We start from the raw sequence: 12,549 nt of genomic DNA, 5'->3' as shown, positions 1-12,549 counted from the left end.
GGATACAGATTTTTAAATGGTTGTAGTATTTTGATTACAATAAGAAATACCTATTTTGGTCATCATCTAAGGTTTCTGGCATACAGCTCCTAAAGCTCTTGTAGTTTCCTATGTAGGAGCTATAGGGGCATCTTTTGTTATAATATTTAGATTTGTCCTAGTTTCTGAAATAGCTCCATTGTGATATAGGTGAAATAGATGTGCTTTGTTCATAACAAGGCCCTTTCAGATACACTAGAGTTTAAGTTAATGTGACTATTGGAAAACTCCTACAGAGGGGGACTGGTTGCCAAGAGAACCTTGGGATTTAAGGGTCAGAACTTTCAGCCACATCTCCCAGGTCTCTGGGGAAGGGAAGAGGGCTGGAGATCATCTTAATCACTAATGGGCAATGATTAATCATTCATACTTGCATAATGAAACTTACATAAAAATCTCTGAACCAGGGGCTCAGAACTTCTCCATGTGAAGGTACTACGAAGGTGGCATAATCTGGAGAGTGCATGGAAGCTCTGTGCCCCTTCCCCATACCTTGCTGTATGCTTCTCTTCCATTGGACTGTTCCTAAATTGCAGCCTTTCATAATAAACCATAATGTAAGTCATAAACTGTTTTCCTGAGTTCTGTGAACTGCTCTCACAAATTAACTGAACCCCAGGAAGGGGTTGTGGAAACCTCTGATTTATAGCCAGCCTCAGAAGTACAGGTAACAACCTGAACTTGAGTCTGGTGTCAGAAAGGGGTATTGTGTGACTGGGCCCTTTATCTATGGGATGTGATGCTATCTTCTTCAGGTAGATAGTGTCAGAACTGAACTGAATTTAGGACACCAACCTAGTTGCCCAGAGAATTGAGGAATTGCTTAGTGAGGGAAAAATCCCACATACATATGGTCACACAAGTGCCAGAAGAATTGACGGTAGAGGGGAAACATAGGAGTATATTTCCTTAGACAATGACAACATCACAATTTAATTCCAGGGAAACTCAGGGTCAGCCTAGTCACTTCCAGAACATCCAAGCTGCAGGAAATATTTGTTGCCACTATTTTAGGTCACCTAGGTTGACTGAATTGTTGACCCGCATTTTTTACTCCTCTGTAATTGGATCATGTATCACCCTCTGCTCACAGCCTTAGAAGAGCAGTGTATTTTTCTGCTCTTTGACTTTGGGCTTGCCCATGTGACCTGCTTTGGCCAATGGAATATTAATGGAAGTAATACAAACAGAACCTTGAAACATCTTGAATGTTTGGACCTGCCCCTTTGTACTTCTGCTATTGCCATGAGACCATGTGTTCTGGTCCCAGGAGAGAGGCACATGGAGCAGAACTCATACTCTAGAGTTTAAGTTCAGACTAGAACAGCTGAACTCTGATATGCAGATGTACAAGAAAGAAATATATGCATGTTGCTATGAACCACAGAGTTCTGGGGAGTAGCCAACTGATTTAATGGCTCTGTCAGTAGTTCTTAGGTCCTTTCTCTTAAAAGCATCTTCTAATGGTATCACTCAAAAGTCTTTTAACCTGAAATTTTCTATTCTGTTCAAATACAAGGTTAAATTAGGTATACTATTAACAATTTGCCTTGGAATCTGTCAGTAACATCTAATATAAAATGGAGTACCAACCTGGTATTTTTCTAAAAAGGAGAGATCTGTGGTTTCATTTAAAGGAACAGAAGATGATGTGACATGAACATATGGATTTAGTTCTGCAATATTTTGAAGTACAGCTTCAGCCCTAAAATAAATAGATAAATAAATTATCTTCTCTATTCTTTTGTTTAATATACTCAATCTTTCAAATTTGGACACTATGATAACAGAGAAACATAAATGCTACAAATATTTCAATGGAAATTTAATAAGCTATAGAGGGATTAAGAAGCTAAGACTTATCTTTATAGTTACTATACAATCCTGAGATGCAACATGCTGTCATATTCCATAGTAAGCCATGCAATCTCAAAGTGTACCCTCAAAGTGTACCCACAATTTCAAAGTTCCAAGCTCCAAGTTCCTTAAGTCATTTAATGATTCAGCAGTAATAAAGACCTCCTTTAACAATCTTAAAGAAATTCACTCCTTGGTAGCAATGTAAATGTATTGAAAATATACATTTTTATAACATGACATACCAAATATAAATGAAAAATATAATTAACTATATGTCAATACTTATTTATCTATGGTAGTATGAATTTATGGTGATGAGTTAAACAATGATGACTGAACTGATGTTCTGGACACAGATAACATTCTAAGTAATTGCAAGAGTGAAAAATAATCCTATGCTAACACATCAAAATATCTTCACCTATTTCTCATATTAATAACATCATCTTCACAGAGAAAGAAGTTGGTTCCAAGATCCCATGTTTGGCATTTTTCTGTATCATGAATTGTAAGTGCCTTCCAAAAAGAAGAAAATACCTGTTAAAGTCAGAAAAGGATGCACACTATCTCCAGTACTATTTACATTGTATCAGATATATTATCGTGTATAATTACACAAAAGACTGTAATTAAAGACTTAAGAAATGGAAAGGATATAAAGTTAAAGCCATAAATTCATAGATGGTATGACTATATATATCTGGATACCCAAAAAAATTAATGGAAACACTATGTAAATAATAAGAAAATTTAAATCTAAGAAAGTAGCATGTTATATAAATCAACATACAAAAATCAAAACAATTCACATAAACAAACATTTCCAAATGCTCTATTTAAAGTAAGGAAACTGATTAACTGAAAAGAATATTTTTAACTTAGACACAGGCCACAGACTTTACAGAAAATGGGGCAAGGTATATGAACATGATGTATACTGAAACAAAAAAGCATTATGGTCCTTTACAGTATTTAAGCATGTTCAACCTTGCTCAATAATAAACTGCCTTTTCTCATTCATTAGCAGAGTGGTATCAATTTCAAAGTTTGATAATATATTGTATTGATGAATGAAGTGAATCAGGCATTCTCATACATTATTGGTGGGAACATTAAGTGGCACCTCAATGGAAAGGAATTTGGCAGTCTCTAGGAAAATGGTATGTGTATTTACACTTTGACACAGAAATTCCACTTTTAAGAATCTACCACAAAGATACTCTAAGAAAAATACAAAAAGACTTAAGTGTAAGAGTGTTAACTGCAGCACTATTTGTAATAGAAAAAGACTGAAAATCAAAATGTCCACAAATAAGGAACTGGGTGCAATAATATATGATAATCCACATAATATATAACTGCAGTATTAAAAAAGGAAATAAGATATATACTTATCGCTACGGAGTAATCCCAGGATAAGTAATACCCAGGTTAAATATAAAAAGCAAGATTGAGGAAAGGATGGCACGTTATCAAAGAAAGGCAGGTGGGGTAAATATGTACAAAGTTATACAGATCTGCATGTTCGTATGCATTTACTTATATTTAAAAACACGAAAAAAGGGGATGATGAGAGAAGCTAGACTTATTGGAATATATTTTGCCTTATAAATCTGATTTTGAATTATGTAAGTATCACATAATAGTTAAATTAAAAAAGCAATCCCTAAAAATCCAAAGATAAAACTAAAACTATCTATTGCATTTGTTGCATAACTACCCAGAGGAATTGTTAAAAATGACTTAAAAAAGCAGACAATTTGCCTGCCAAATCCAGATGGGATAGACCAACCCTAGGGATTAAAAAAAATATCCAATTGTTAAAAAAAATTATATTGTTATTAATATTAGACTGTTTTTCTGAAACTATGTCATAGATAGAATATAATGTAGGATAAAGCAAATGAGTAATTAGGTCCATGTCACAAAGACCCAAAGCCTTTTAGAAGAGAAGAGATACAAATATAAAAATCAAACAAGTAAATACACTATAATCCTAAACTTAAAACTCAGAAATGTCAGTGTTCACTCATGATGAGTGTTCTAGCTGTTTACAAAAAAACTACAATCGGTGGTAATCAGCGACTACTGGGCTTGTGTCAAAGACTCAAGAACTTGAAGAATATCCCAAAACAAAGATGAAACAATTTGAGCATCTATGAGAATAACAACTACAATGGATCAAAACACATCAAATATATTTAAATCCACGAGTTTATCATGATGTTGACATACACATACACACAATACAAGCTAACTGGTCACTGTTAGAGGATGGCAGGAAAACCACTGATTTTGAAAGCTAGTAAATTAAAGGGAAAAAATACCAAGTACTCATCCTGTGTTTTGTACATGTACAAACCAGGGAAACCAAGTGAGTGCTGAATGGAAAATTTTCATTCTAAAATATTATTCTAGGTACTAAATGAAGAAGAAATAATAGAATTAGATATCCTTGACCCTAATACAATAATGAATCTAGTCAATGATTATTAATAGCTAGTAATAATTACAAAAAGGACAAAATATTATTTCTTCCTGACAAGAGAATACAATATCACCTGTTACGTAGTAGTGCCAAAATAATCAAATCTAAGTCTATTTATAGGAAATATAGGTATATGTAATAAATGACCTTATTTCTTTTAGCAAGTGAATTGCAAGGAGAAAAAAGAAATAAGAGAGCAAAGAAACCAAATTCAGTATACAGATTTTACTTGGATCCTGATTAGAAGAAAAGAAATAATAAAAATAACTTTTTCTAAGACAATTGGGAGAATTTGAAAATGAGATGCTTGATGATCGTGGTAGGCAGACTTGTAGGATGGCCCCAAAGATCCTCACTTCCTGGTAGTCAGGCCTCTGTGTTATTCCCTACCCTTACACTTGTAAGCTGGACCTAGTAACTTGCTCTTAACAAAAAGTAAGAAGTATAGACAATGGAATGTCACTTCTGAGATTACGTTACAAAAGACTGGTCTTGATAGCATATTCCGTTTCTTGTCTTCTTGCTAGCTTACCCTTACGAAGCAAAATGCCATACTGTGAACTATCTTATGGAGAAAGCCACACAGCAACCTCTGATCAACAGGCAGCATGGAACTGAGGTGGGAATGTGAACTGGCAGAACCTTGCCACTAATCCTAATCCTTTCCTTAGACTTCAGATGATTGCATGGCCTGCCAAAATCTTGATTGGAATTTTGTGAGAGACTCTCAAACCAAGAAACCAGCTAATTTGTGTCAGGGTAAGTGCTGTTGTTTACGTTGCTAAATTTTAGGGGTAATTTGTTTTGCAGCAATAGATAATATAATGATATTAAGAAATTGTTAATTTTTAGGTTGAAATGGTATTGTAGTTATGTTTTCAAAAGGCACCCTTATCTTTTAGAGGTAAACACTAAAATATATAAGGATGATATAATAGAATATCTGAGATTTACATCAAAATAATTTGGTGGTTGGGAGGCAGTGGCGAATGGGAAAGAGATACATGAAATAAATTTGTTTATGATCTGATAATTACAACTGCATCATGGGTATAAGAGATTTTGTTAAGCTTGCTTTTGTATAATTTTCAAATTTTCTATAATGAAAAAATTTTTTTAAAAGAGGAAAAAATTGTTTTCAAAGAGGAGCATTAGTTTTGCTACTAAATGAAGAAACAACAATTAGACCATATTATTATTAGGTAATATTATGTAAACCACTAGTGATGAGCGAAAAAAAAAAAGTCCTTTAATAAACAATTCTTTTTACCAAAGACATTTACTCACTTACCTTAATTCCTGCCAGAACAAGATTCTTTGCTATAAAAAAAAAAAGAAAAAGGAATAGCTTAATATTAAGAATGTATATTAGATATATCTTCATGGAGCTTAGTCACATCTCTGGATAATTTTAACATTTTTATTATTGAAGAAATACAAGTTCCTTAGAAAACACAGATGAACAAAAAGGAAAAAATAAAATTTTCCATAATCATACTACACTGAGATAATCACTCTTAAAATTTTGTCATTATTATTTACAGACATGTTGTTATGAATATATGTATGCGTGCTCTACCATAATGAATTAAAGGATATAGAGAATGATCATTAATGGCTATTAACATTACAAAAAGAGAAGCAAGAGAATCATTAATTGGTTCCTTGTGGAAGAAATACAACAATATCATGAAATAGTCTTGCCAAGAAAAAAAAAACAAAACAAAGTGGAACCTGATCAAGGTTTTTTATCTAATTTCCTTTATAGGAAATAATAAAAGAGGAAAGAGTTAAATTCTTCAAATTATATTGCTCAAAAGTATCATAAAAATTATGAATAGAAACACTACTTACCTATTTCCAAACCAAGACCACCCATACCACTTAAGAAAACATGGGATTTGGCCATCTTCTGCATTGCTATGTCTCCAAGAACGTACCTCTGTCGACTATATGTCAAACACAATGAAAAACAATTAATTTCACCAGAGTTATATATCCCTTTAGGTTGTTTGCAATCGAATAGTAGCCTGGCAACTAAATCCTGCCCATAGGCTTGTTTTGGATCACTTGCACAGTGTGTGAAATTTTTTTGTTGATTGCCAAATCTGTGACATATTTTGAAAAATCAGAACATTTGGCATTATGGTCCACATTCCTTCATGGCAACAAATGGATTTGAGCAGGAGTTGCCCTGATTAGATAGGGAGGATGTGTATGCTAGACATGACAGTTTCCATCCCGTTCCTCTCATATATTACTCAAGTGCCCACTTTTGAGTTTTACTACCTCCACTTGAAACCTTTCACTGTGAACAGGATTTATGAGGCAGAAAAAAGTGGTTCAATAATTTTTAAACATTATTTTAAATATAAAAGATAAAGTATATAAAGGACTTTGTTACACCATCCATCCCAATTAGCCACAAGACAGAATCAGAAAGGGAGTTTCAAAAAAAGACACAATGGCAATTTAAAAAAGTCAGATACAGTGAGCTAACAGTAAGAGTTTACTTGAAAGAACAGTGATAAACTTGATACTATGCCATTTTTTGAAGATAACAGATATTCCAATGGATTCTGAGGAGAATTACTTGAAAAATGAGATTAGTAAAGATAATAAATTAATTCCATAACCTCTTGGGTTGCAAGTATTTCTTCTGGAATTCTCATACATACACATGCTGGCCTAAATGTATGCTATGTTTGTTTACTACATAGATGTTTAATTTTCATACTTCAGCTATTTGTATCTACATGAAAGCCTGAAGAGGGTTTTATTATTTACACAGAAGAAAATTTATAAGCACAAGCTATCTTTGTCATTTCCTTCCTTATATGCTACAAAACACAGTAAAACGTAAATTTATCTTTTTAAATTGGTATTCACCACTTCTTCAGAAATAAAAACTGCCCATTATTCATCATAATATTTACTGATCATCTACTATGGTATGTATGGAATGGTATATTATATAGTCTTACCCACCCTTATTTGCGTATTCCTAAACAATATATTTCTTTTGTTTGTTTTGGAACTTTATACAAATAGGATAATTTTGAATATCATCTTGTGTCTTGCTCCTTTTGAATGAAATTTATGAGCTTTATTATAACATAATGTCAATATATAACATCAATGCATCTAGCTAGCTATTAATTACTGTCCATTTGTGTATTCTACTGTATTGTACTATTCTATTGCATTTGAACATACCATAATTTAGCTATTCCACAATTTTGAACAGCTACCAATGAGGCCACAAGCATTCTTACATATGTCTTCTGGTACATATATATACATAGCAGTTTCTATAGTTCATACGTAAAAGAAAGGCAATGCAAGGTTAGCTTTGTTAGATAATGCAGAACTTTTCCAAGGTGGATGTACCAATTCACTCTCCTCCTAGCAGTCTATCACAGTCCTTGTAGTTTCACATCTTTAATGAGTAGGAAGTTAACATAGCAGGCATAACATTTAGCCTACTTACAGGACTAGCCACTGGCTGTTGTCTATAAAACTAACTTTTCAAATGTTTCCTATGCTACAAAGCTCTACTCTTTTATTTCCTTTTTTCAGTTTCCTTGAACAAAAACTCAGTAATTTTCTGGTATTCTTTTCTAGGACACACATGTAAAACTTTAACTAAACTTAAACAACATCTCAAATTTTGATTTATAGTACTTTATTATTTTCCAATTGTAATTATGATTCTTTTTTAACTTCTAAGTTAATATGAATTAAATAATTTTTTAAACTAATATTTTGGGGAATTTTCTAGTCATCTTTTGTTAACTTCTAGTTAAATGCATTGTGAATAGACATCAGAATTTATGTAATTTCACTTTAATATCTGAAAATTTCTTGTCAATTTTATAAATGTTTCATGTGTTCTTGGAAAGAATATGTACTCTATAGTTGTTAGATACAACATTCTTTATATGTGCATTATGAACTCTACACCTGTTATGTCTGCTTACTCTCTTGATTACTAAGAGCAACATTTAAAGAAAAACCCTGCTCTGTAAACTTGTCTATTCTCCTTTGATATCATTATCTGAGTTCTGCTAACATGCAATAATAATGCTAATACTGTATTACACACCACACAGTTAAGTCTTACTTGTATTCATTCATTTAATCCTTACCAAAATTCTTTGAGGTAAATTCTATTATTGTTTTCCCCATTTTTACAGACAGGAAAATTTAGTAACAGATAAACTTCTAAAGAGTGGAAGCAAGTTTTGACTCAGGGAGACTGACCTTTAGTGTCCATACTTTCTTGACCAACTTATATTGTGATTGTGAATTATTGTACCCATTTATCACCTTTACCCTACCCCCCCGCCGACTCTAACTCTTCCCCCTTGATAACTACTAGTCCTTTCTAGGTGTCTATGAGTCTACTGCTAATTTGTTCCTTCTGTTTTGCTTTGTTTTTGTACTTCACAAATAGTGAAATCATATTGTATTTGTCTTTTTCTGCCTGGCTTATTTAACTGAGCATAATACACTATAGATCCATTCATGTCGTTGTAAATGGCAAGATTTCCTTTCTTTTTATAGTTGAATAATATTCCATTGTGTATGTATATCTTTATTCATCTATTGATGGACACTTAGGTTGCTTCACATCTTCTATTGTAAATAGTGCAGTGTTAAACACAGGGATGAATATGTCTTTTTGAATCAGGCGTTTTGCTTTCTTTGGGTAGATTCCTAGGAGTGGAATTACTGGGTCAAGTGGTATTTACAGTTTTAGTTTTTTGAGGAACCTCCATACTGCTTTCCACAATGGTTTAACTAATTTACATTCCCACCAACAGTGTAGGTGGGTTCCCATTTCTCCATATCCTCAGCAGCATTTGTTATTTCTTGTCTTTTGGATAGTGGCCATCCTAACTAGTGTGAGGTGTTACCTCATTGTGTTTTTAATTTGCATTTCCCTGACGACTTGTGAACATCTTTTCATGGGCCTGCTGGCCATTTGTATTTATTCTTTGGAGAAGTGTCCATTCCAGTCTTCTGCCCATTTCTTAATCGGGTTATTTGTTTTTTGAGTGCTGAGGAGTATGCATTATGTATTTGGAGTCAACCTTTCATCAGATGAGTCATTCATGAATATATTCCCCCATACTATGGGATGCCTTTTTGTTCTGCTGATGGTGTCCTTTGCTGTACAGAAGTTTTTTAGTTTGATGTAGTCGTTTGTTCATTTTCTCTTTTGTTTCCCTTGCCCAAAGAGATGTATTCAGAAAAAAAATGCTCATGCTTATATTCAAGAAATTTTTATCTGTTTTTCTCTTAAGCTTTATGGTTTCATGACTTACATTCAGGTCTTTGATCCATTTTGAGGTTACTTTTGTGCATGGAGTTAGACAGTAATCCAGTTTCATTCTCTTATGTGTAGCTAACTGTCTAGTTTTGTCAACACCAGTTTTTAAAAAGGCTGTCTTTTCCCCATTGTAAGTTCATGGCTTCTTTATCGTATATTAGTATATGTGGATTTATATCTGGGCTCTCTATACTGTTCCATTGATCTATGGGTCTGTTCTTATGCCAGTACCATGTTGTTTTGATTACTGTAGCTTTGTAGTAGAGCTTAAAGTCAGGGAGTGTAATCCCCCAGCCTTGTTCTTCTTTCTCAGGATTGCTACGGCTATTCGGGGTCTTTTGTGGTTCCATATGAATTTTAGAAGTGCTTGTTCTAGTTTGTTGAAGAATGTCATTGGTAGTTTGATAGGGATTGAATTGAATCTGTAAATTTCTTTGGGCAGGATGGCCATTTTGTCAGTAATTTTTCCTGTCCATGAGCACCAGATAGACTTCCATTTACTGGTGTCTTAATTTCTCTCATGAGTGTCTTACAGTTTTCAGAATAAGGGTCTTTCACCCCCCTTGGTTAGGTTTATTCCTACGTATTTTATTCTTTTTGATGCAATTGTGAATGGAATTGTTTTCCTGATTTCTTTCTGCTAGTTCGTGGTTAGTATACACAAATGTGACAGATTTCTGTGTGCTAATTTTGTATATCCTGCAACTTTGCTGAATTCAGTTATTAGTTCTAACAGTTTTTGGTAGAGTCTTTAGGGTTTTCTATGTATAATATCATGCCACCTGCATAGTATGTCCATACTCTTAACCACTATGCTACACTGCATGTAGATTAGGAAAGTCAAATCTTCTACAAGGCTTATAGGAAGGAAAAAAAAAAAATCAGTTCCCTATCTCTTCCCTACCCCAATTCGCACTCCCCAAGGATAACACTCTCAATTCTTTTAGTTATTTCTTCTAATATTTACCCCCTTATTTCTCAGTAACGTTTATACTTTTACTTCCCGATTTTTCAGTTTTACATATTACCTATCAATTTCCTACCAGGAGAGATGAATGATCTTTCTGAAGTACAAATCTGGTCAAATCATTCTCCTGCTTTAAAAACATCAATGGTTCCCTAGTTTCCTTATGATAAAGTATAGATTCTAATATTAATAACAAGGCTGTTCATAATCTAGTCTCTGCTTGCTATCGTGTCTCATTCATCTTTAGTCATCCCTCCAGCAAAAACTCCATGCTCCAGGTATGCCCCAGATGTGCTATATTCTCTCTGGCTGTTAGACATTTTTCTGGACTATTTTTCCTCCATCAATATTTTATGCCTGAATAACTCCCATTTGTCCTCAGGTCTCAGCTTATACATTAGTTTCCCCCACTATGGCCCTGATAGCCCTAGTCTTTCTTAAGACAGCATTGGATCATCTTTTATGTGCATCCATAACATCCTATACTCAACCTGTTACAACACTTACATAGTGTATTTTCACTATTTATTTTTCCTGGGAGATTGTAGGTTTCTTAAGGTAGGGCCTTTGCCTTATTTACTTCATTATTGCATGTTCAATGACTGAAAGCCTGTTCCATTATAGATACACAAAAAAAATTTGGTAAATTAATGAAAGAAATGGACTGGCATACAAGAACACTTTTATTAAGCAAAGGATCTGGATTCTTTTTTCTGTGTTCAGAGTCACAAGAACTATGTTTTAAAAAAATGTTTTTCATCTCAGACTTGTCCTCATGAATTATTTTTAAGATTACTCAAATAATGAATAGCTACAACATAAATGTGGTTATAAATGACAAAGTCCATACAGACAAAATAATAAAATTAAAATTAAAGATACATGTGTTAGGGAGAAAGATAAACGTAAGCAGCCAGGGAAGAGGTAGATAGGGTTCTAGGAAAAAACCACTCAGGGGTCACACCTAAAGATAACAAAGGCTTTGCAGGGAAATAACTTCCTCCCCTTTAGGGACCAGACCACATCAGTTCCAACCAGATCACAATGTAGACACAACACAAAACAAAACTAAGAACTGCCCAAACCACATCTCATCATAATCTCATGAAAAAAATTGGGATTTTGCTCCCCTCACTCATGAGTTTTTCTGTGTGCATTCTGGGAGAAGACATGTACACCAAAAGGAATGGGTGTACAACTAGAATTGTCAATCAAATGACCTCATCCTGTCAATGATAGGGGCACCTCCAAGCTAGGACATGATGAACAGACCCTCCCCTAAAAGATCAGGGCATTTGTCTACCTTTATTCTGGCCCCTCAAATAAAATAAAACTCTTGTGCTGCCTCTTTACTGTGTTCCTGCCTTTCAATTCTTTGTTTCAGCAGGGACAAGAACTGAGGAGAACAAACTTGACACATAATATACGAACCAAGGTTTTGCAAATAATCATATACTCTCAGATTGATTCTCAATAGTTACCTAAATCACCTACCTTTTCAATGTTTGACCACCAAAGGCAAGGATATTAAGTAAGTGCCTAGCAGGTACTCGTCAGGTACTCTGCAACGGACACTAAATCCTATGAAGTTCATATAGTTAGTTAGTAGTGGAGATTGGATTTAAAAAGTTGAAAGGATAACTTAAAGGTCAGCATTATTGCAGACTCTATTAAAAGGACACACAACATATCAGTGAATGTATCCAGTAAAGAGAAATTACTAAAGCTACCTACTCTACTTTAGAAAGCCCTATTTATTAGAGATTTTCCCTCTCATGAAGGTACAATCTCTCTCTATAGTTTTCACCCACTAGTCCTACTTTTATCTCTTTGGGGCCATAGGGAACTCACTAATCCCTC

General features: G+C 33.9%; 1 protein-coding gene across 1 annotated transcript in view; it reads right to left on the bottom strand.

Moving 5' to 3' along the window:
• UBA6 (ubiquitin like modifier activating enzyme 6) overlaps positions 1-12,549 on the bottom strand; it is an 85,846-nt gene that overhangs the window by 61,790 nt on the left and 11,507 nt on the right. Inside the window, exons 3-6 of the mRNA XM_017671530.3 lie at positions 6,242-6,336; positions 5,679-5,707; positions 2,321-2,415; positions 1,633-1,744 (exon numbers count right to left, since the gene is read on the bottom strand). Coding sequence (XP_017527019.1) covers positions 1,633-1,744; positions 2,321-2,415; positions 5,679-5,707; positions 6,242-6,336 — 331 coding nt within the window. The remainder of the gene's footprint in view (positions 1-1,632; positions 1,745-2,320; positions 2,416-5,678; positions 5,708-6,241; positions 6,337-12,549) is intronic.

The sequence above is a fragment of the Manis javanica genome, chromosome 5 (assembly GCF_040802235.1).
Source record: "Manis javanica isolate MJ-LG chromosome 5, MJ_LKY, whole genome shotgun sequence".
Classification (NCBI taxonomy): Eukaryota; Metazoa; Chordata; class Mammalia; order Pholidota; family Manidae; genus Manis; species Manis javanica.
The sequence above is the reverse complement of the archived record's forward strand: the minus strand, read 5'-3'. Positions and strand labels throughout refer to the sequence as shown.